The following is a 20480-nucleotide window of genomic DNA, read 5'->3' on the forward strand; positions in this document are numbered from 1 at the left end:
AGATCCCACAAGCCACACGCTGTGCGGCCAAAAAAAAAGCAGGAAAAATTACAAACGGCCCCTTTGTGCCAGGTCTCTTCTGTCTGCCCCTGCAAACCCAGCCTCCACCTTGCCCACCCTTTACTGTGCCCTGGGATCCTGTCTTGTATGGGTAGAGCTGCCCGCAGCCTTGTCCTGTGACTTCTGATTGGGTTCAGCCAATGGGGAGCCCCAGGTAAGAGGAGACAGTGAGGAATGTTTATCCCTCAGCCCCCTCGCTGCACAGTCACCTAGGATGGGCTTACATCGTAGCTCCTCACACAGGATTCTCTCCTTCCAAATTCCAGTGTTGATATCTTCTCCCTGCGCCTCAAGCCCAGGATGATAAGAACCCCTGCTGTTGTTAGTTTCAGATACTACACTCTTCCTTATGGTTGGCCTGCGTCTGGCTCACACATTTGTAAATAGTCCCTTGATTAAAATCTTCCTCAAGTTATCCTAGCTTGAACGTGCTGTTTCCTGCTGGGACCCTGACTGATACACCCTCTGGCCTAGCAATCCTCCTTCTGGAATCTTTCTCACACTTAGACTTGACATGTGCAGAATAAGGCATTTCCAAGATTATCCATTGCAGAAACAGTTGGGGGCCACTCAGATGTTCGTCGTGGGGACTGATTATATAAATCGTGGTATGTCCATAGAGTAGACTATGCAACTATTTAAAAACACAAGGAAATTCTCTTTGGTGCTGATGTAGAAAGATCTCCCAAATATATTTTTAAGTAGAAAAAGCAGGAATTGGACAGGGAATGTATATGCTATCTCTGTGTAAAAAAAAAAAGGGCTGGGGGGGGATAAGAGTACATGTTTGTTTTTGCTTATGCATGAAGATATTCTGAAGAACTCACCAAAAAACCAAATAAAAATAGTTTTCTGAAGGAAGCAAGACTTTTCACTATTTACTTTTTTGTATGTTTAAAGTTTTGGAACCAAATGACTGTGTTATCTGTTCAAAAGTTAAATTTAAAATTTCTACCTGCCTAGGTAGGGAATTGGTCCCAGAAGCTGAGGTAAAGCTGCTCGTGTAATGGGGTAAATGGTCCAGCTCCCAGAAGGGCCTGGAATCAGGAATCTCTTGCTGATCTTTCATTGTCTTGTCTTTGCCCGTTATCTTTGCAGTTTAATTAGACACTTCAGAATTTTGATCACCTAATATTGATTGCTTTTCAGATGTGAAAGTAAAGAAAGGACATATAAAATAAGAAAGATGGTTTTGAGCCAGAATGTCTCAGCGGTTGGACCACTTAATTTGTATCCCATGGGTATGTATCCCATGGGTAAGTGTTACTTTTCTCATAGCTCCATTGCCAGGGACCCTGTTAGGGAGTAGCCAATTGATTTCCCTGCCTTGAGGATCCAGTGTCAGCTGCCCAGCCGCATAGCACAGGGATATCAGCTCGGTGCTTTGTGACCGCCTGGAGGGGTGGGATAGGGAGGGTGGGAGGGAGGGAGACTCAAGAGGGAAGAGATATGGGAACATATGTATATGTATAACTGATTCACTTTGTTATAAAGCAGAAACTAACACACCATTGTAAAGCAATTATACCCCAATAAAGATGTTTAAAAAAAAAAAAAGAGCCAATTGGAACGTAGATAGGAAACAAACGTTAATGGTTTGATTCACAATGGGTTTCTGCCCTAACTGTTGTTTTAGGAAAACAAACAAATAATAATTAACTTAAGGCTCAATAATGAACGGGGTTAGCCTCACTGTAATTTGAAGAGTAATTTCCCTTAATACCCTCATTCTAATCCAGGGTGGAGTTTATCACTCTATTCCTACTTTGGAAAGAGGCCAGACGCCTTATCTCCCTCCTCAACACAAAACCAAAAAGTCATCCCTGAACTTTGATTTCCACACTTCATTTATTATTGATTTCTTTTTCCATAGCCCTATTCATGTGTGCCTTTTCTTTACCATTCTTTTGATTCTATTTCAGTATCACTGTGCCATCTGTTCCATAGTTTATCAGTAAGGTAGCCACGAGTTGGTCACTTCTCCCCAGACAAGTGCCATGCATTGGAGAGTATATGACAGCCTTGTTCCCCCACCTACTAAAAATGCCCCTAACCCGCCCCCCGACTCGCCAAGTCGTGGTGACATCCAGGAAACAAATGAGCATCCCCACTTCCCATCACCAAGGCCTTTCTTCTTCCACCAACCCTGGTAAATATCTTTACCTTGGAAGTTTTTTAATTAGCAACATGCTTATTCATATTCTGAGAATTGTTCCAGACAGATGACTGCTTCTCAGGACAGTCCCTCAACCAGCCAACCCTCACGACTAGGATCAGCTCCCAAACATCTTATTTTGGATCCGGTCAGGACGAAACATCCTTAGACAACGAGCTGCTGATACCAAAGTCAGCTCTCTTAAGAACCGTTTACTTGGGCTTCCCTGGTGGCGCAGTGGTTGAGAGTCTGCCTGCCGATGTAGGGGACACGGGTTCGTGCCCTGGTCCGGGAAGATCCCACGTGCCGGGGAGCGGCTGGTCCCGTGAGCCATGGCCGCTGAGCCTGCGCGTCCGGAGCCTGTGCTCCGCAACGGGAGAGGCCACAACAGTGAGAGGCCCGCGTACAGCAAAAAAAAAAAAAAAAAAAGAACCATTTACTTGAGCTTTTTTCTTTAGCGCAAGAAAAGTCTCAATCCAATATAAATACATCTGTGAGGAAGAATCCCAGACTCAGAGTAGCAATCGTAAATTGAACCTGGTGAAAGTGTTGTTGCTTGTCTAACATGTTTTTCTTCTTCCCAGTGCACATCAGCCTCATGTTTGGTATTTCGTATGTTTTGCCTGGTAAGAGATTTTTCTTGGCTTGACAAAATTTTGTGTAAGGGTCAGAGTGTTGGAGTGACCATTTAGAAGTCAAAAGTGTGGGAAATATGATTCCTGATCCCAGATCTGTTGCCATTTTGTTTGAATCTTTTTCCTCAAATACTTTCCCCCTGGTGGCACAGTGGTTGAGAGTCCGCCTACCGATGCAGGGGACGCGGGTTCGTGCCCCAGTCCGGGAAGATCCCACATACCGCGGAGTGGCTGGGCCCGTGGGCCATGGCCACAGAGCCTGCACGTCCGGAGCCTGCGCTCCGCAGCGGGAGAGGCCACGGTAGTGAGAGGCCCGCGTACCACAAAAAAAAAAAAAAAACTTTCCCTGTTAACGGAGAATTTAGCCAATACTGGTTTTCACATTTGTCTCATAAAACTATTATAAGAAATTAACACTAGAGTTAATCTTTAAACCCCTTAAAAGAATATTCACCTCTTAATATTCTCACTAATAGAAGAATGAGGAGACACAGACTGTACCAAACAAAAAATCATCCAGAAATAATTTCCCATTAATTTGCATTCTTCCACCTGGTACCTGGTACCTGGTACCAGATAAGGGAAAACACATTTTTTTAAACTAAATTTCTCACCTACATATAAACCTGTCCACAGAACATCACTATGCATTAAATATGTATCCAGCCTTGTGATGAGCCCTGTGAGATAAAGATTTAGAAACCAAAAAGCCAAGGCCCAGGTCCTAACCACAGGAAACTTAGATGCTTTTTGAAACTTTAACCATATAAAGCAGGGTTTGACAAATGTAGCTGTGAAGTTTCCTTTGCTGCTGCCACTTCCCAGCTACCTAACGTTACATAACTCAACTTCTCAATTTCACAGTCTGTAAAATGGGTTTGTTAATAGCACCTATCAATACTTCAGCATAGGCTTGGGGATGAAATGGAAGATTCAATCTGGACACACATTCTCCCTCTCCTCTCTGTGATGGGGAATTCAGAGGAGGGAAAGCTTGCCATGGGCCAAGCTACTTAGGGGGACTGGAGGAGGGGTTAAGGGTTGACTTGAGAGGATGGGGTGGCCCAGGATGACCTAGATTGTTTTGATCCAAACAGCCACTGAGTCAGTGATAATTGGGTGAGCCCAAATTCTGTTTACAAGTGCTGAGTTCCTGTTTCCTAAGCTTGTCCACCCTGAAAATGTGTTGCTTATCTATTAATCATATTAGCTCATTTCTTGTGTCCAGCCAAACCAGTTCCTTCTGTGTTTCCAAGATCCCAGGGCTCTTGGGAGGGCTCCTCTGCTAGAAGTGTCGGGCTCCAGATCTCAAGGGACAGTTTGAACAGTGGCCGAGGTACAATGCTGGGCTCCAAATTTCAATCTCTGTTTCTTTTTTTTTTTTCTCCTCTTGTTCCCTTTAGATTTTTCAAATGAATCTTGCACTTTAAAGATGACCTTACGAAATTTGCAGTCAGTCTTATCATGGGAATTAAAAAACCATTCAATTGTACCAACTCACTATACATTATGGTACACCATCATGAGGTCGGTTTGACATTTCATTTTTCTCTTGCTAAATATATTATCTTTCTATAATGTGAGGAGTGGGGAGGAGGTGATCTTACTTGTGATAGAGCTTTTCTCTCTCTCCCTCTCTTTCGCCCCTTCTCAATTTCGGTTTTTCAATCAGAGCTTTAAAAGTCTAAAGACAAAAGACCCATCCATTTTTAATTACACTGAATACTTTAACAACCCAGAGTTATTTTTGACAAAGCTTGCATTTAGAACCAAAGCTAATTTCGACATGTCAAAGCCTCAGAAGCAAAATAATTATTGTGTCTGTTTTTCACAATTATTTCTCTAACTCAGTAAGTCTGGGTGTTGAAAAGTGCCGCATTTTCTGAGGACAGAAGTCCAAAGATCTGGTGACCATATTGATGGGTTGTGTTTACTTTCCTTTACTCAGGGAGGCTTGTGGCACATCAGAAAGCTGCCTGGCCCAGACTAAGACAGGCCCAGATCCAAAGTCTGGCTTGGTCACTAACCAACGCAGAGTGCACCTTCTCTGTGCTAATCTTCCTACTTAGGGGTTGCTGAGGGACTCATGACCTAATGGATGGAGCCCTCTTTGGCTCTCTTCTTCCCACATCTAACAATCACCCTCCTAAGCCATTACTTTGATCCAGTAGCCCTTCGGGGTGTCCTTTCGTTGGCTGTTTATTTGGCTTATAGCTCTTTGCTGCTGCTGACTGACCCCCTGGAGGGCCTCTTGTGGGTGTCTCTTTGGTACCTGCTAAAGTTGTTAAGTTTCTCCCTGCGTTAGGCAGTCACATGTATCACCCACCTACCTTTCTAAAGCTTAAGAGAGCAGATGTCTGTGTTGTCCCCATATAGCACAGGCTGACTTAGGACTGGACCATGTGGTCCTCAGCCAGATAGAGAGGGGTTCTCAGCGAGGGGCATTCATGATTGTGCTGTAGGGGCAGGGAGATCTGGGGCCTCTGCCATGAACGCCCAACATTTGCTCGTTCATTCACACAGCAGATATTTACTGAGCACCTACTACACGCCAGGGGTCAAACCATGAACCAAAATCCCTGCTCTCTTGGAGCAGACATTCTGAAGGTAGGCAGAGATATCAGTAAACAAAGATATAATGGGGCAGGCGGTGCCAATGGTATGAAGAAAAATAGAGACAGGAAAGAGGGATCAAGAGAGAGGGGTGGGGGGCACAGAGTAAGGTGTGCCATTTGAAATAAGGTGGTGAGGGCAGATGACAACACAGGGACATTTGAGCAGAGCTAGACAAGAATGTGGAAGTGGGGCTTGCAGTTAATGGATTCTTGTCACATAAATGCTAAAGTTTTCTTTTACTATTTCTTTGCCTTTCAAAGTAAACAAGAAGATATGAAGATCGTTGGGGACTGTACAAATATCACAAGATCATTCTGTGACCTAACAGATGTGTGGGTAAACATGACAGAAATGTACATCCCCAAAGTGGTTGGATTCAGAGGGAACGCAGCGCTGGTCAGTTGTATGGGCTCTTTCTTCCTGACAATGGACAGTGAGTCAATCTTGTTTATTATCTTCATCATCATCACCAAGATCATCGTTATGTGCTTTGCCATGAAGTTGGAAGTTCTACAAAGGTGTTTTAGATGCAGGGCTAAGGTTCACCTCCTGGCCCTGCTACTTCCAACTCTGTAACCATGGAGTGGTGACTTTTCTTCTCTGAGCCTCCGTTTTCTTCTCCAAAAAGTGGAATGCTAACCTGTCCTTTGCATCCATGCCTGTACGAGGCAGGCATTCAGGCAGTAGTAGCTGCTGTTTTTCTTTTGAATTTATTTTTTATTGAAGTATAGTTGATTTACAATGTTGTGTTCATTTCTGGTGTATAGAAGCTGCTACGTTTTGCGTTGTTTCACAGCCCGACAGGAAGCGGGGAGCGGAGTTCGGATGGCCTGTAAGAGCTGTCACAACTCCTTGGGCCAATGTTTTCCTAATACTTCAGCCCCTGCCCCAGATCAGAGCCCAGTAGCTCTTGCACGTGTGAACGCCCAGGTGTGTGCGCACGCGGGGCCCAGACTCAGAGAAGACTGGATCCCAAGAGCGGGTCTGCCCTCTCTTTCTTTCCCTACAACTGGAGTCAGCTCCCATTGGCACTTGTGTTAACAGCTACAGAGCAGCTGGCAGTGGCTCTCAGCCAGACTCCATCACTTCTTCAGTGTCCTGATCTGCAGCCTGTTTCCAAGAGAAAGATTCGACTTCAGGGTCCTCTTAAAGGCTGTGTAGGTGTATACTCACATATATGTGCTTAGCAAAGCACGTATTCAGAGGACAACTGAATCCTGCTGTAGCAAACTTAGATACTTATGAGATTCTCTGGAATTGTGGACTTGCCTGTTTGTGTATGTGTCCACAGAGAAAAGAAATAGCCCAACTTATAGAACATGGTACTCAGACCATTGAAGAATGTATATTAAAATAGTAATGAGATATCATTTTTCAAGACTCAAAATGGTAAATATTAAAAGTATGTAAATACCCAGGTTTAGAGGAAATGCAGGGAGCGTGCTTTGACACAGCCTTTCTGAAGGTATTTGGCAGTATGTATTGAAAAGCTTAACATGTGCCTGCTCTAATCCAGAATTCCTCTAATGATTTGTCCTAAAGAAATGATTACAGCCAAATGCAAAGATTGAGCTCTAAGAATACTCATTGATGTATAGATTCTATTCAGAAAACTTAGAGCCAATCTAAATGTTCAAAAGAGTGAATTAGTTAAATCATGGGACAGCCGCTTAGTGGAATAGAATTAGCTGTGAAAAATTATGATGAAGAATCAGGGTCAGTGACTTTCTATAAAGGGCCAGAGAAGAAACACTTTGGGCTTTGTGGGCCATGTATGGTCTCTGTCACATATCCTTCATTTGTTCACAACCCTTTCAAAAATAACAACCATTCCAAACTTGCAGGCTGTGCAAAATCTAACCCACGGGCCATAGTTTGCCAGGTAATGATGTAGATAAACATGCATTAATATGTTTATGAAATAAGTGAAAACATATACCATGCAAAACAGTGTAAGAATGACTTAATTTTAGTTTGTCTGTGTGTGTGTGTGTGTACACTCGTTCAGTTTTTATATGTGTAGATATATTTACACACGTACAGCATGGACAAAAGAGGATTAACCACATTCAGAGACGATCCTATCTGTATTTTCTGATATTTCTGCAATGTCTATATATTATTATTATTATTATTATTATATGAGAAGAAGTCATTTTCACTCTTGTGTTTAGAATACAACCTGAACATTGGGGAAATACTGACTTTCATCCCCAAATCTGTGTTCCATTTCTTGTGGTAATAGTAAACAAATCACTTCACTTTTATTGTTCTCAGTTTTTCACCAATAAAAAAAATATATAACCCATACCTCAACGAGGGCCACGGGGAATTAAAAGACAGTTGTAAAGAGGTATGGTTGTATCATGACAATGGTATCATTACGGTTATGCTATTTATTGACTGACCTTGGGGTTTGTTTTGTTTTCTAAGCACTGCCTTTGGACCCACCAGAGTTTGAGATTGTTGGTTTTACAGACCACATCAGTGTCAATGTGAATTTTCAGTCTGTCGCTCCCAAGATACTAAATGAGGAAGGATTACAGTTTTACTTAGCATTAATTGAAGAACAATCAGGGGGGACCGTTAAGAAGGTAAGTGGTCAAAACGGTACTGAGTTGGCAATGAATACGTTGCCAAAAAAAAAAAAATCTGTAATGATTTGAACAATTAAAACTGAAGGGTCTAGGCTTCAGTGTGGTCTGACTTCAGGAAAGAGATCTCCGTAGTTTCTCTATAAAGGGAAGGAGAGAGATGCTGTGGTAGCTGGAGGAGAAAGTGAGGTCGAGGGAGGGACTCTTTAAGATGAAAGAAATGACAGCATGTTCGTGTGAAGAAGGAATGTTCCGGGGCGTGCAGGGCAGGGAGCAGTGTCTGGGGGAGGAGATGAGAGCGGACGGAATCTCATGAGCACGAGCGGAGCAGGGACTACGCATACGAGTCACAGTGGGAGGGAGCTTCCGGTGAAACAGGCAGCAAACGTTGCCGACTTAAGATCACACGATGACCACAACGACTATGCCAGGTATGCAACCCAGACGTTCTGACTCTCCACTGTCGGTTTGCAGTTTCCCTTCGAGGACAGCCCTCTCACCATGGCACTTGTGGTTTCTGTCCTTTTTCTTCCTCATTGCTTGTTTTCCAGGCATGAGCTTTTAGTTTGCTACGGGGGCGGGGTGTTAAAAAATAATTCCTCCTCCTTTCAAATATAAGCTTGCAGAAAAATATTATTATAGAAGGCTGTATTTGAGCTGGTGGAAATCCTCATTTATAAAACTACTGGTAAGGATGTACTTTGAAAACTATAAAACATTATACAAAAGTTATTCTTCAGGAAAGAACCTTCAGATCATCTCTTTAATTCCAAAATGGAACAGAAGTAGCTGGGGAAGAAGAGGCAAAGTGTTTTTAAGGAGAAGACAGGGAAACTAGACATCAGCCTCAGTTCTGCCACAGATAAGCTGTGTGGCCTTGAGGAGGTTACTTAACCACTCTGAGCTGCAGTTTCCTCACCTGGAGAATGGGAATAATGCCTGCTTTGCAGACTCTTTTGATAATCAAATGAGTTAATATGTATAAAAGCAGTTTCTGAAGTATAGACACATATCATTAATGAAATAGGATAATCTTATTTTCTTATTTTTGCAAGATTATCTTACTGCAAACATGACATCATGGAGACCTTTTTTCCTCATTGGGACTTTTTCCTCCTCATTTGTAAAAGGAAGTTGCTAGACTAGATTTCATGGTTTAAAAATGTAGGTGTGCGTGTGTGTGTGCGTGTGCATGTATGTGTGTGTATACACGTACATGTAGTTTTGTGATAAATTGCTTGCTCCAAGTAACTTATAAAATACTTTTTCTTGCCAAGCCTATGATATTTCTATCCCTGTTTAAGATTCGAAGACAAATCTCCAAAGACTCTCTTAAGGCTTGCCTCTAAATGAAATGCTCACTTAAAGTCTTACTGATTTTTTTGTTTATTTTTATAGCATAAACCCCAAATAAATGGAAACGTCACTGAAAATTTCATTTATGTCATCGACAAGTTAATTCCAAAAACAAACTACTGTGTATCTGTTTATTTTGAGCCTAAACATCCAAGAAAAATAAAGAGATCTCCCTTAAAATGTACCCTCTTTCAACCTGGATGGAAATCAGGTAATGACAGTTTTTGAAAATTCATGTTTTGCTTTTACTCTGAGGGAAAACCTGTTTCAAGAAAAGAATCTGAAAGCCGTGGAGCAGCACAGGCATTTCTTCCAACCAGGGCACATCACAGAGATGTTTTCTGTCAGTCAGTCTCTACCATGTGGTGAAGTCACTTTTATGTTGCCATACCATGGGGACAATCAGGTATCTTCCTTTTTAACATCAGAAATCCTCCTGAAGTGGAAATGCTTTTATTTCAGGGAGTCAGGATCAAGTTCAGTTCTGTGTGCCCTTAGCCCAGCCATTATTCAAACCAAGTGCTGGAGGAGGCTGGGTTGCCGGAGCAACTGCCTGTAGAGGTATCAAAGGGTAGAATGATGGATGTGGTAAGGTTCATATATGTGGCCTGGCTCTCAGGAAGGTTGGCTGTAGCTCATAGTTGAAAGAGAAACTGGCCAGTGTGGATGAGATAGTCACTGCTGAATGCCGAAAGCCCTTCTGTGACCAAAGCATTAGAACAGTAAACAGCATGCTCCCCGAACCTTCCTTCGAATGGAGGAATTTGCAGGGAGAACAGTCCTTCAGCCTCAGGAACATCCACTGCTGATTATTTTCTCGGGAAGTCACTAGGTCTACAACTGTTTTGCCAAAAGTGAAAATCTCCCCCGCAAAGAAGCCTTTCTGAATTCCCCAACCCCAGTGAGAGTTTCTTTAATGCTCTGATCTACCAGAGTAAAAATAAAATAAGATGAGATTTATAAGGAAGTGACTGTAAGTGCTATGGCTTATTTGTGTCTGAAGTGAGCTTCACTAACCAGTGCCTGACACATGAAGGTGCCTGGTGTTTGCTGTAACTCCAGGCAGTGTGATTTTGTTCTCTAGTATTCCTCAGAATCAAGTGATACACGGGCTAATTTTAAAGGAATGATACACAGGCCAATTTTATTTCATGAATTTAGCTTAAATAATTTATATAATGTCAGTTAAATATGGGCAAACCTAAAACTGCGTATAGATTCTTCATGCCTACAAAAATGTAAACCCCAAACAAATTAACATATCTGTGTTCTAACACCAATTCTCAACATCAACCAAGTGTCCAGAGATTCGATTCATTTCTGATACTGCAGGGAGTTAGCGCATGCCTCACAGGTTAAGGGGTTCAGTCCCACAAGGCTGCCTTCACCACAGATGCCAGCAAGTCCTACAAGTCCTACAACTTGCCATACAAGTCCTGGGTCCCCAGGCTACGCACACTTCTGTCCAGCCTGGCTACAGATTCAGAGTTTCCCAGATTTAATAGTTCGCTAGAATGACTCATAGAACTCAGGAAAACACTGTGTTTACTCTTACCATTTTATTATAGAAAATACAAATGAGCAGCCAGATGAAGAGGTACATAGTCTGGAAGGCTGCAAGGGCAGGAGCTTCTCTTCTTGCAGAGACGGGATACACCACCCTCCCTATACTTTGATATGTTCACCAACCAGAATTTCCCCAAGCCTCACCGTCCAGAGTTTTTATTGGGTTCTTTACGTAGGCATGGTTAATTAAATCATCGGCCATTTGTGATTAACTCAATCTCCAGCCCCTCTCCCCTCCCTAGAGGTCAGGGGTGGGACCAGAATTTCCAGAAGTTCAGCTCATTAACATAAACTCAGATACGGTCCCTAAAAGGCACTCTATCACTGAGGAAATTCCAGGGGTTTTTGAAATTCTGTGCCAAGAACCAGGGACAAAGGCCAGGTATTATTATTATTATTGTTAATTACTATACCATGATCTTATAAACAAACAGAACTGTGAAACCAATTGAATGAAGAAATTATTTCTCCTCTGCGCGACAGAAAACTTCTGGACTACAAACCTGTGGGGGGCTTTTTCCCACACCAAACACTTCTTCCACATCAGCTCATCGTCATACAATTTAACTCAATTCTAACACCATCTGCTTGGAGAAAGCGTCAGATCCCACAAGTTAAGGGCTCAGTCCCACAAGGCTGCCCCTCCCCCACTTAAACGCCAGTCCCATTGTCACGTGGACTCTGACCAACAAGCTATAAATCGGAGATGCCCACAATCCTCTCCTCGGCTTTGATAATTTGCTAGAATGGCTCACAGAAGTCAGGAAAACAGTTTACTTACTAGATTCCTGTTTATTATAAAAGGTTACAACTCAGGAAGAGCCAGAAGGAAGAGAGGCATAGGGCAAGGTTTGGAAGTTCTCCAAAACCCCATCATTTAGGGTTTTGAAGGAGGCTTATTTCATGTCCCAATTCTTGTCTGAAACTTCAGGAACCAAGTAGGTTCATATAACATGGCCCCTCTCACTATCCAAACTGGCCGTGTGAGCCACCCTCAACTAGCCAAACTCAGGGACCAGGTGGGGAATTCTTGAAGGATGACCTGGGATCAGAGTTAACTTACTGGGACTCAGTGGTGAACACTGGTATCTTAAGGCAGTATTGATATGGGGGAATTTAGTCCAGAGAGCTGGAGGAATGTCTCCCCTTTGTCAAACATTAAACTAACTGGTTGGGTTTTTTCAGTAAGGTCCTGAGGGAAAGCTGTGCTTATCCATTTGACAAAAAAAAAAATTTTTTTGGCCGTGCCACATGCATTCACAGCTTGCGGGATCTCTGTTCCCCGACCAGAGATAGAACCCGTGCCCCCTGCATTACAAGCGCAGAGTTCCAACCACTGGACCACCAGGAATTCCCCATTTGGCAAACATTTATCAGGGGTCTGCTATGTGCCAGATTCTTTTCTAGATACTGGGGATACAGCAGTGAACAAAACAGACAAAAATTCCTGAGCTTATAGATCTTATATTGGGAGACAGAGAAACAAGATTAAAAAATAAAATACAGTGTGTGTCAAGTGATGGTAAGTACTATGGAGAAAAATTAAGCAGAAAGGGTGCAGAGAGGGGGGCAATTTCAGGTAGAGGGTGGAGGCAGGAGGAGGGGTGGACCCATGGGTCAGAATTCCCTGACATCATTGCTTCTCCAAAGAAATCACTTTGGTTCACAGAATCCTCTTCAGGAATGGAAGCTCTATACGTGTAAGAATTTTGTGTTATAAAGGTGTGCCTTTATGGCTAGATCTGATTGTAGAACTGCCATTGATACGACATGCCTTCATTCATTCTTCTTTTTTTGATTGGAATATAGTTGATTTACAATGTGTGTTAGTTTCAGGTGTACAGCAAGGTGAATCAGTTATACATATCCACATATCCACCCTTTTTTAGATTCTTTTCCAATATAGGTCATTACAGAGTATTGAGTAGAGTTCACTGTGCTATACAGTAGGTCCTCATTAGTTATCTGTTTTATATACAGTAGTGTGTATATGTCAATCCCAATCTCCCAGTTTATTCCCCCCCCTTTCCCTCCAGTAACCATGAGCTTCTTTCTTACATCTGTGACTCTGTTTCTGTTTTGTAAATAAGTTCATTTGTACCATTTTTTTAGATTCTACATATAAGCATATGGTATCTGTCTTCCTCTCCCTGACTTACTTCACTCAGTATGACAATCTCGAGATCCATCCATGTTGCTGCAAATGGCATTATTTTGTTCTTTTTTTTTTTTTGGTTGAGTAATATCCCATTGTATATATGTACCACATCTTCTTTATCCATTCGTCTGTTGATGGACATTTAGGTTACTTCCATGTCCTGGCTATTGTAAATAGTGCTACAATGGACATTGGGTGCATGTGTCTTTTCTAGTCATGGTTTTCTCTGGATAAATGCCCAGGAGGGGGATTGCTGGATCATATGGTAACTCTCTTTTTAGTTTTGTAAGGAACCACCATAGCGTTCTCCATAATGGTCTTACCAATTTACATTCCCATCAACAGTAAATGAGGGTTCCCTTTTCTCCACACCCTCTCCAGCATGTATTGTTTGTAGATTTTTTGAAGATGACCCATTCATTCTTGATGGGAATGAAAGGGGTTTGTGAATCTTCTGCCATCTGAGGGAGCAGACCTTCACTGAGTTTCTTTCTGTTCATTCTTTAACCTTTTGAAAGACTTTAAAAATATATGAGCCATCTTTACTTTTTCCTCTCCTGTATTTGTTTTTTGTTTTTTTTTTTAATTTATTTACTTATTTTTGGCTGTGTTGGGTCTTCATTTCTGTGCGAGGACTTTCTCCAGTTGCGGCGAGCGGGGGCCACTCTTCATCACGGTGCGCCAGCCTCTCACTATCGAGGCCTCTCCTGTTGCGGAGCACAGGCTCCAGACGCGCAGGCTCAGTAGTTATGGCTCACGGGCCCAGTTGCTCCGCGGCACGTGGGATCCTCCCAGACCAGGGCTCGAACCCGTGTCCCCTGCATTGGCAGTCAGATTCTCAACCACTGTGCCACCAGGGAAGCCCCCTCCTGTATTTGTTTTGCCTGAGGCTGTGGCTATAGGATTAATATTAAGAAAAGTCTTTCTGGAAATTTAAGAGAGCCTTAGTCATGTAACTATGGATTTCTTCTCAGTCCAGTTGGACTTATGGAAGAAAACTATTTTCATTCAGAAAATTGAGATTTTCCAAAAGTAATTTTGACAGGAAACTAAAGGAGAACTCATAACAGGACAGAGCAAGTTCAAGGCTCCTGGCGTGGCCAAAGTCCAGCTTCAGGGTGACGCAGTTGTTTTCTTCAGACAAACTCCCCTTTTCCACTCCTCCCTGCCTGCCGTGCCTGCTGACTGAGCCTGTTGAGCATTGGAGACTTGACTAGTGTGACTCAGAAAGTTTTTTTTTTTTAATTTTGATAATTTACACCTGAATGGTCCCACGTGGCTGGTGGCTGCCATATTGGACAGTGCAGTTATAGAGCATAATTATCTACTGGAAGAAATTTTACTCTTAGAAACTGAATTTTTATCAATTTTTTAAAATGTGTACTTGGATTACTTTCCATTCTTTGGTATTTAACAATAGTTTTTCCAACTTTTGCCCCCTTGATAAACCCCTCCACCGCCAGATCAATGTACATTTATTCCCAACCGCAATTGTTCGTTGGATTTATTTTGAATTAAAGCCGTTTAATTTTCGTCAACAGAGTCATCAGAATCTGCCACAATAGGAGGAATAATTACTCTGTTTTTAGTGGCTGCTGTCGTCATAAGTACTGTAGCGATGCTGAAACGGATCGGTTACATATGCTTAAGAAATAATTTCCCCAAAGTTTTGGTAGGTATTTTTTTTTAATTCCTGTCTTTATTTTTCATTTTAACTTCAGAATTTTTATTGTAGGCTTAAATATTTACACAGAAGAAAACCCCATTGTCTCAAAACATCAAGGTGTTTTATCACTCTGGATTCCTTTCCGTCCCTATAAACCTCTATTTTGAATTTTCTGCTTTCTTTTTATACTTTGTCCACATATGATTTTCAATAATCAACATAGTTTTCCATTGTTATTAATGTCTCCTTTTTCCCTTAATCATTTCTCAACTGTAGGGCATTTGGATTGATTTCTTTTCCTTTCAATGTCTGTCTTTGGCCATTATGAACAATGCAATGAACGTTTTTATACAGGTTGTCTTTTTAGTTTGGATTACTTCCATGGAATGGATACACAAAGTGAATTTATCTTATATAAAAATATAAAGGATTAATTTATAATGCTAGTGTCAACATAGAGATGGACACCTTTCTCCAAAGCTCTGCTGGCATTAATCATTTTTTCTACTTTTGTTCATTTATCGCAGTATAACTGTCCCCCAGAGTTGCTCTCATTTGTGTTCATTGTTAGTGAAACCAGCCATTCTGTCTTCATATTTTCTCTCTGCTTCCTGAGGCATATTCTTCCTGCTCAGAGCCTTTAGCACTCAGCCAAGTCTGGGTATTGATCTTACATATTTCTAAAGCCTCCTCACGTGCTTTGACTCAAGCACTTTGCCCATCATTTTTCATTTTCCCTATCGTGTCACTTTCCTTCTACATTAGAAAATTATCAGAAATATCTTATTTTTCTACGTTTGAACTCATTCACCTTCTTCTTCTTCTTCTTCTTTTTTTTTTTTGCGGTACGCGGGCCTCTCACTGTTGCGGCCTCTCCCGTTGCGGAGCACAGGCTCCGGACGCGCAGGCTCAGTGGCCATGGTTCACGGGCCCAGCCGCTCCGCGGCATGTGGGATCTTCCCGGACCGGGGAACGAACCCGTGTCCCCTGCATCGGCAGGCGGACTCTCAACCACTTCGCCACCAGGGAAGCCCTCTTCTTCTAATTTTATTAACAGCCACGAATAAATATCCCTCCACAGGTGATAAAAGTGTAGGCTTTTTATTTTCTAATTCTTTTGTTTCTTTAAATTTTTTTTAATTGAAGTATAGTTTATTTACAATGTTGTGTTAGTTTCAAGTATACAGAAAGTGATTCAAGTGTACAGGAAGGATATATATATATTCTTTTTCAAATTCCTTTCCATTATAGGTTATTACAAAATATTGACTATAGTTCCCTGTGCTATGCAGTAGGTCCTGGTTGTTTACCTACATTATACATAGTAGTATGTTTATGTTAATCCCAAATTGCTAATTTATCTCTTCCCACCCCTGTCCCTTTTCCCTTTTGGTAAACGTGTTTGTTTTCTATGTCTATGAATCTATTTCTGTTTTGTAAATAAGTTCATTTGAGTCATTTTTTTTAGATTCCACAAATAAGTGATAGCATATGACATTTGTCTTTCTCTCTGACTTTCTTCACCTAATATGATAAACTCTAGGTCCATTCAAGTTTTTGCAAATGGCATGATTTCATTCTTTGTTATGGATGATGTACGCTTCTTTTTCTTCTTATTTGTTCAGGTTGGGTTGGGGGAGGGATTGTTTGGGGGGAGGGGTGCTTTGGGAGGTTTTACTTACAATTAGTATTTGAACCTAGACGGCATTTGGTTGTAGCTTATGAGAAGGAAATTGCTCTGTGTTGGATTTCATCCATACTATGATCCCTGTATTGCAAGAATGGTTGGTTTTTATCTCTCCGTGTAACTTTTATCTTTGTATCTTTAACAATGTATATTTTGAATCTTTTATGTTAGTGTTCAGTTGCAAGTTTACTCTCAGCCTTTACTCCAACTCTTCCGTTGGCCAAGTACTGCTTTGGCCTTGAGGTCTTAGGTAAATCCCACTCCCATTCATATTTCTCATGCAGCCTTGAGATTTAAAGGCCCCTAGCACCACACCCATCACCTCCTAGGTAATCTTCTGCCTGAATCACCTAAACTCATTACTAACCCTCCTCCCAGGTCTCCCTGGGGCTCTTCCCATCCTTAAAATGCACCCAAATTATATGCCAATTATATTTATACCTGTTATTGTGTTAACCCCAAGTAATGACAGGAGGTATTGTTATCTTGTGTCTGCCTGGTATTTCTCCATTAAAAATTGTTACTCTGTGTTTAAGTAAAAACTCTAGGAATAGTAAAACAGAACACCCTAGGTCTAGTATGTTTGTGTATGTATGTTTAATCAAGAACAGATATTAAAAATTTTAAACATTGTCTTTTCTCTCTCTCCCATCGCCCTCCCCTCCCCCTCCTTCTCCTCTTTTGCATTTAACAAATACGTGTCGTGTATTTACTGTGTGTCCACATGTTATAGGTGCTGGGGATTTAGATGTGAATATAGCAAACAAAAAATGTGCCCTTATGGAGCTTAAAGTCTGAAAAATGGGGGAAGAGACAATGGTAATTTATAGATGATATGACCGGCTAAGTAAGAAATTCAGAATCTAGAGACGAAGTATTAGGACTAATAAGTTTAGCAATGAGTTACACACAAAATAATCAATATAAAAATGCTTGCATTTTTATACACTGGCAACAATCACTTAGAAATCAAATATACTTTTATATAAGTTGCTTTTCAACATCCAAGAAATTAAGTATACAAACCATAGCAAAAAGCTCTGTGAATTTTCACAAACTCAATGTACCCACATAACTCACACCCAGATCAAGAAAGAAAACATGACCAGCCTCCCCAGTAGTCTCTCCTACCTATTAGTCACTGCCCATTTCCAGGATAACCACTTTCCTGATTACTAACAGCATAGATTAGTTTTACCTGGTTTTGAACTTGGAATCATACAGTTAAATGGAATAATGCGATTTAAATGAAAACATACCGTTTTTATAATACCATTACAATGGTAATAAAAATATTTTAAAAACAAGGAAGATATCTAACAGAAGATGTCATAAGCCCATTGTGGAGAAAATCATCTAACCTTATTGAAAAGCATTATCAAAGATCTAGTCAAATGGAGATCCCAGAGACAGACCCACATATGTGGAAACATGACTAATGACAAGTAGGAATTGCAATGGGGAAAGGATTGACAGGTCAATAAATGTTATCTATATGGGGGGGAAATGAAATTGGATCCCTACCTCACACCGTACACAAACATCAATTTCAGGCTTATTAAAGACTGTAATGTGAAAGGCAAAACTGTTAAAAGTTTTAGAAGGCAATAAAGGAGATTTTTACTTTGGGGCAAGGAAGATTCAGCAGAAACCATGAAGAAAGAAAAGTGATACATCTTCTTACATTAAAATTGAGAACTTCTTTCCATCAAATGTTATCATAGAGAGAGTAAAATGTTAAACCAGAGACCGGGGGAAATTACATATAGCATAAATAATCAACAAATAATTGGCATCTAGATTATAGATTATATAGAGAACCCCCATAAATCAATAAGAAAAATGATGAACAACCCAATGGAACAATTCATCCCAAGGCTAGGTCTGGATAGAGTCAGGGAAGAGTAGGCTTGTCAAATTGGGCAGCCTGAGCAAGAGAATAGAGAGGAGGCGGATGTCATTGATGATTCCAGGTCTGTGAAAGGAATCTCGTGACCACCCTCCTCAGCGTGACCCCACTGTAGCCAGTCTCCTTAGCCCACCTCACCTTCTGTGTCCTGGAGGTGCTGGATCAGAGCAAGCTGCAGTCTCCCTGCTCTTCTCATCTCTGACCCTTTAGGGGTCACCTGCCTCTTTAAGGTCCTCCAGTGCAGAGGGCTTTGACCCCAGTGGAATCGGCTCCCTAGAATCTCTCCTTACTCACAGTTCCTTGATACCCTTAAGAATGTCAGCAATCCAGGGCTGAAATCTATCCAGACTAAACGGATAGATTCCCCTGACAAGCAAGAAGCAGCGAGGAAATGGCAGTAGGAAGGAGTGGGCCAGTGTCCGCTGCAGGCAGCCTCCTAGTTTGAAACCCAGCCTCCACCACTTAGTATTCCTGAAACTTGTGAAACTTGGGCAAGTTTCTTAACCTCTCTGCCTCATTTTCTCATCTGTAAAGTGGGGATAAGAATAGTAAGCCTGCTTCATAGAGCGGTTGTGAGGGTAAAATGAATTATAACGTGTGTAGATTACTAAAAGCAGTGCCCTGCAAATAGTAAACACTATGTAACCATTAGCCGTTGTTGTCGTTGCTCTTGTCATCGTCCTCATTACCACCTTCCCCATCACTGTGTAGTTAACCTCATTAAGTTTTATGATGTCAAAAAGTAAAGAACAAACACTCAGAATTGATACCCTCTGTTGCTGTTTTTTTAAAGAATTTTTATAAATTGTCAGTCTGGGTATTTCCCGAGCTGCCTCCGTTGGAAAAAGTGGCTACCGTGGAGGTCATTCACATCAACAGAAAGAAGAAAGTGTGGAATTATAATTATGATGATGAAAGTGACAGCGATAATGAAGCAGCCCCCCGAAAGAGCGCAGGTGGTTACACCACGCACGGACTAACGGGCAGGCTGTGGCCCGCCTCTGTGTCCTCGGCCACCTTGGAGGACTGCAGTGACCCGGCTGCTGAGGAGCGTGACCTGCCCGAGCCCGAGGCTGATGCTGAGGCCCTGATGGCACCGGGGCCCAGCCCCTGGCAGTCGGAATGCACAAGTAGGGGCTACCAGGGGAGAGGGAACCTGCTGCAGGACCCCTTTTCCGAGGAGGACAGCAGCCCCACGGAGGGGTCGGGGGACAGAATCGTCTTCAATGTGGATTTGAACTCTGTGTGCGTGAGGGCCCTTGAGGACAACGACGACTCAGAAGTCACTCCAATGTTACCGTCTGGTCCAGAAGAGACAGTTGTGCTAGAGGACCCCGACGAGACAGAATCGAACCTTCTTCTGGTGGCCAGTGGAGGAGGGGCACAGCTGCCCTCCCCTGGCCCCTCTGCGGAGTATCCGTGGCCTGAAGATTCTCCTTCTGATAAAAGTGACACTTCCGAATCGGATGTTGACATGGGGGACGGTTATGTAATGAGATTAATGAATCGAGAAATATTTAATTAACTTGGACACCTGCTACCTCCGGTGCTGTCCCTCCCAGCACCCGCACTTGCTCCTTTGGGGTCTCCAAGTGTTCTCCGACGGAAAGATTAGGAGACTGGTGACATCATCTGTGCCAATTCCCAGTCTGGGGGAAGGGGAGGTGGGAAACAGAGTATTCTGGTATCATTCAGTGCGTTGTTTACCAGTTCAAAGTGATTTGCTTTGAAGGGAAGAGGCCCTGCCCCTTCCCTTTATTCTCATGGATGTCTAATGTTTCTGCACCATGTTTCCCAGAGTAAAGAGCAGGGTTTATAGCAGGAGCAGTCAGCATTGTTTACCAAAGGCTCCAGGGAAGAGCTGGAAAGCAGCAGAAAAAGAGGAGGGAGGCTGGGCTGCGGGAGAGAAAGGAAACACGCCAGGAAACAGAAGCACAGGCTTCGGGTTGGGTTAGAAGTAGGGAAGGTCCAGCCAAGTCTTGGGCACCTCCCTGATGATATTCTGTCGCCTACACTCTTGAAAATTCAACTCTCAGCCCCTTGCACAACCCTCCTCAATCTGAGTGAGGAAGACAGAC

At 42.3% G+C, this 20480-nt stretch overlaps 1 protein-coding gene across 1 annotated transcript; it reads left to right on the forward strand.

Moving 5' to 3' along the window:
- Nucleotides 1-1216: 1216 nt before the first annotated feature.
- IFNAR2 (interferon alpha and beta receptor subunit 2) lies at nucleotides 1217-19927 on the forward strand. The gene is made up of 8 exons (XM_065876332.1): nucleotides 1217-1301; nucleotides 2800-2841; nucleotides 4254-4377; nucleotides 5727-5899; nucleotides 7900-8060; nucleotides 9459-9627; nucleotides 14682-14812; nucleotides 19196-19927. The coding sequence occupies exons 1-8, from the start codon at nucleotides 1247-1249 to the stop codon at nucleotides 19925-19927; spliced, it is 1587 nt and encodes a 528-aa protein (XP_065732404.1). The 5' UTR covers nucleotides 1217-1246.
- Nucleotides 19928-20480: the final 553 nt, after the last annotated feature.

Source organism: Phocoena phocoena, chromosome 4, assembly GCF_963924675.1.
Source record: "Phocoena phocoena chromosome 4, mPhoPho1.1, whole genome shotgun sequence".
Lineage (NCBI taxonomy): Eukaryota > Metazoa > Chordata > Mammalia > Artiodactyla > Phocoenidae > Phocoena > Phocoena phocoena.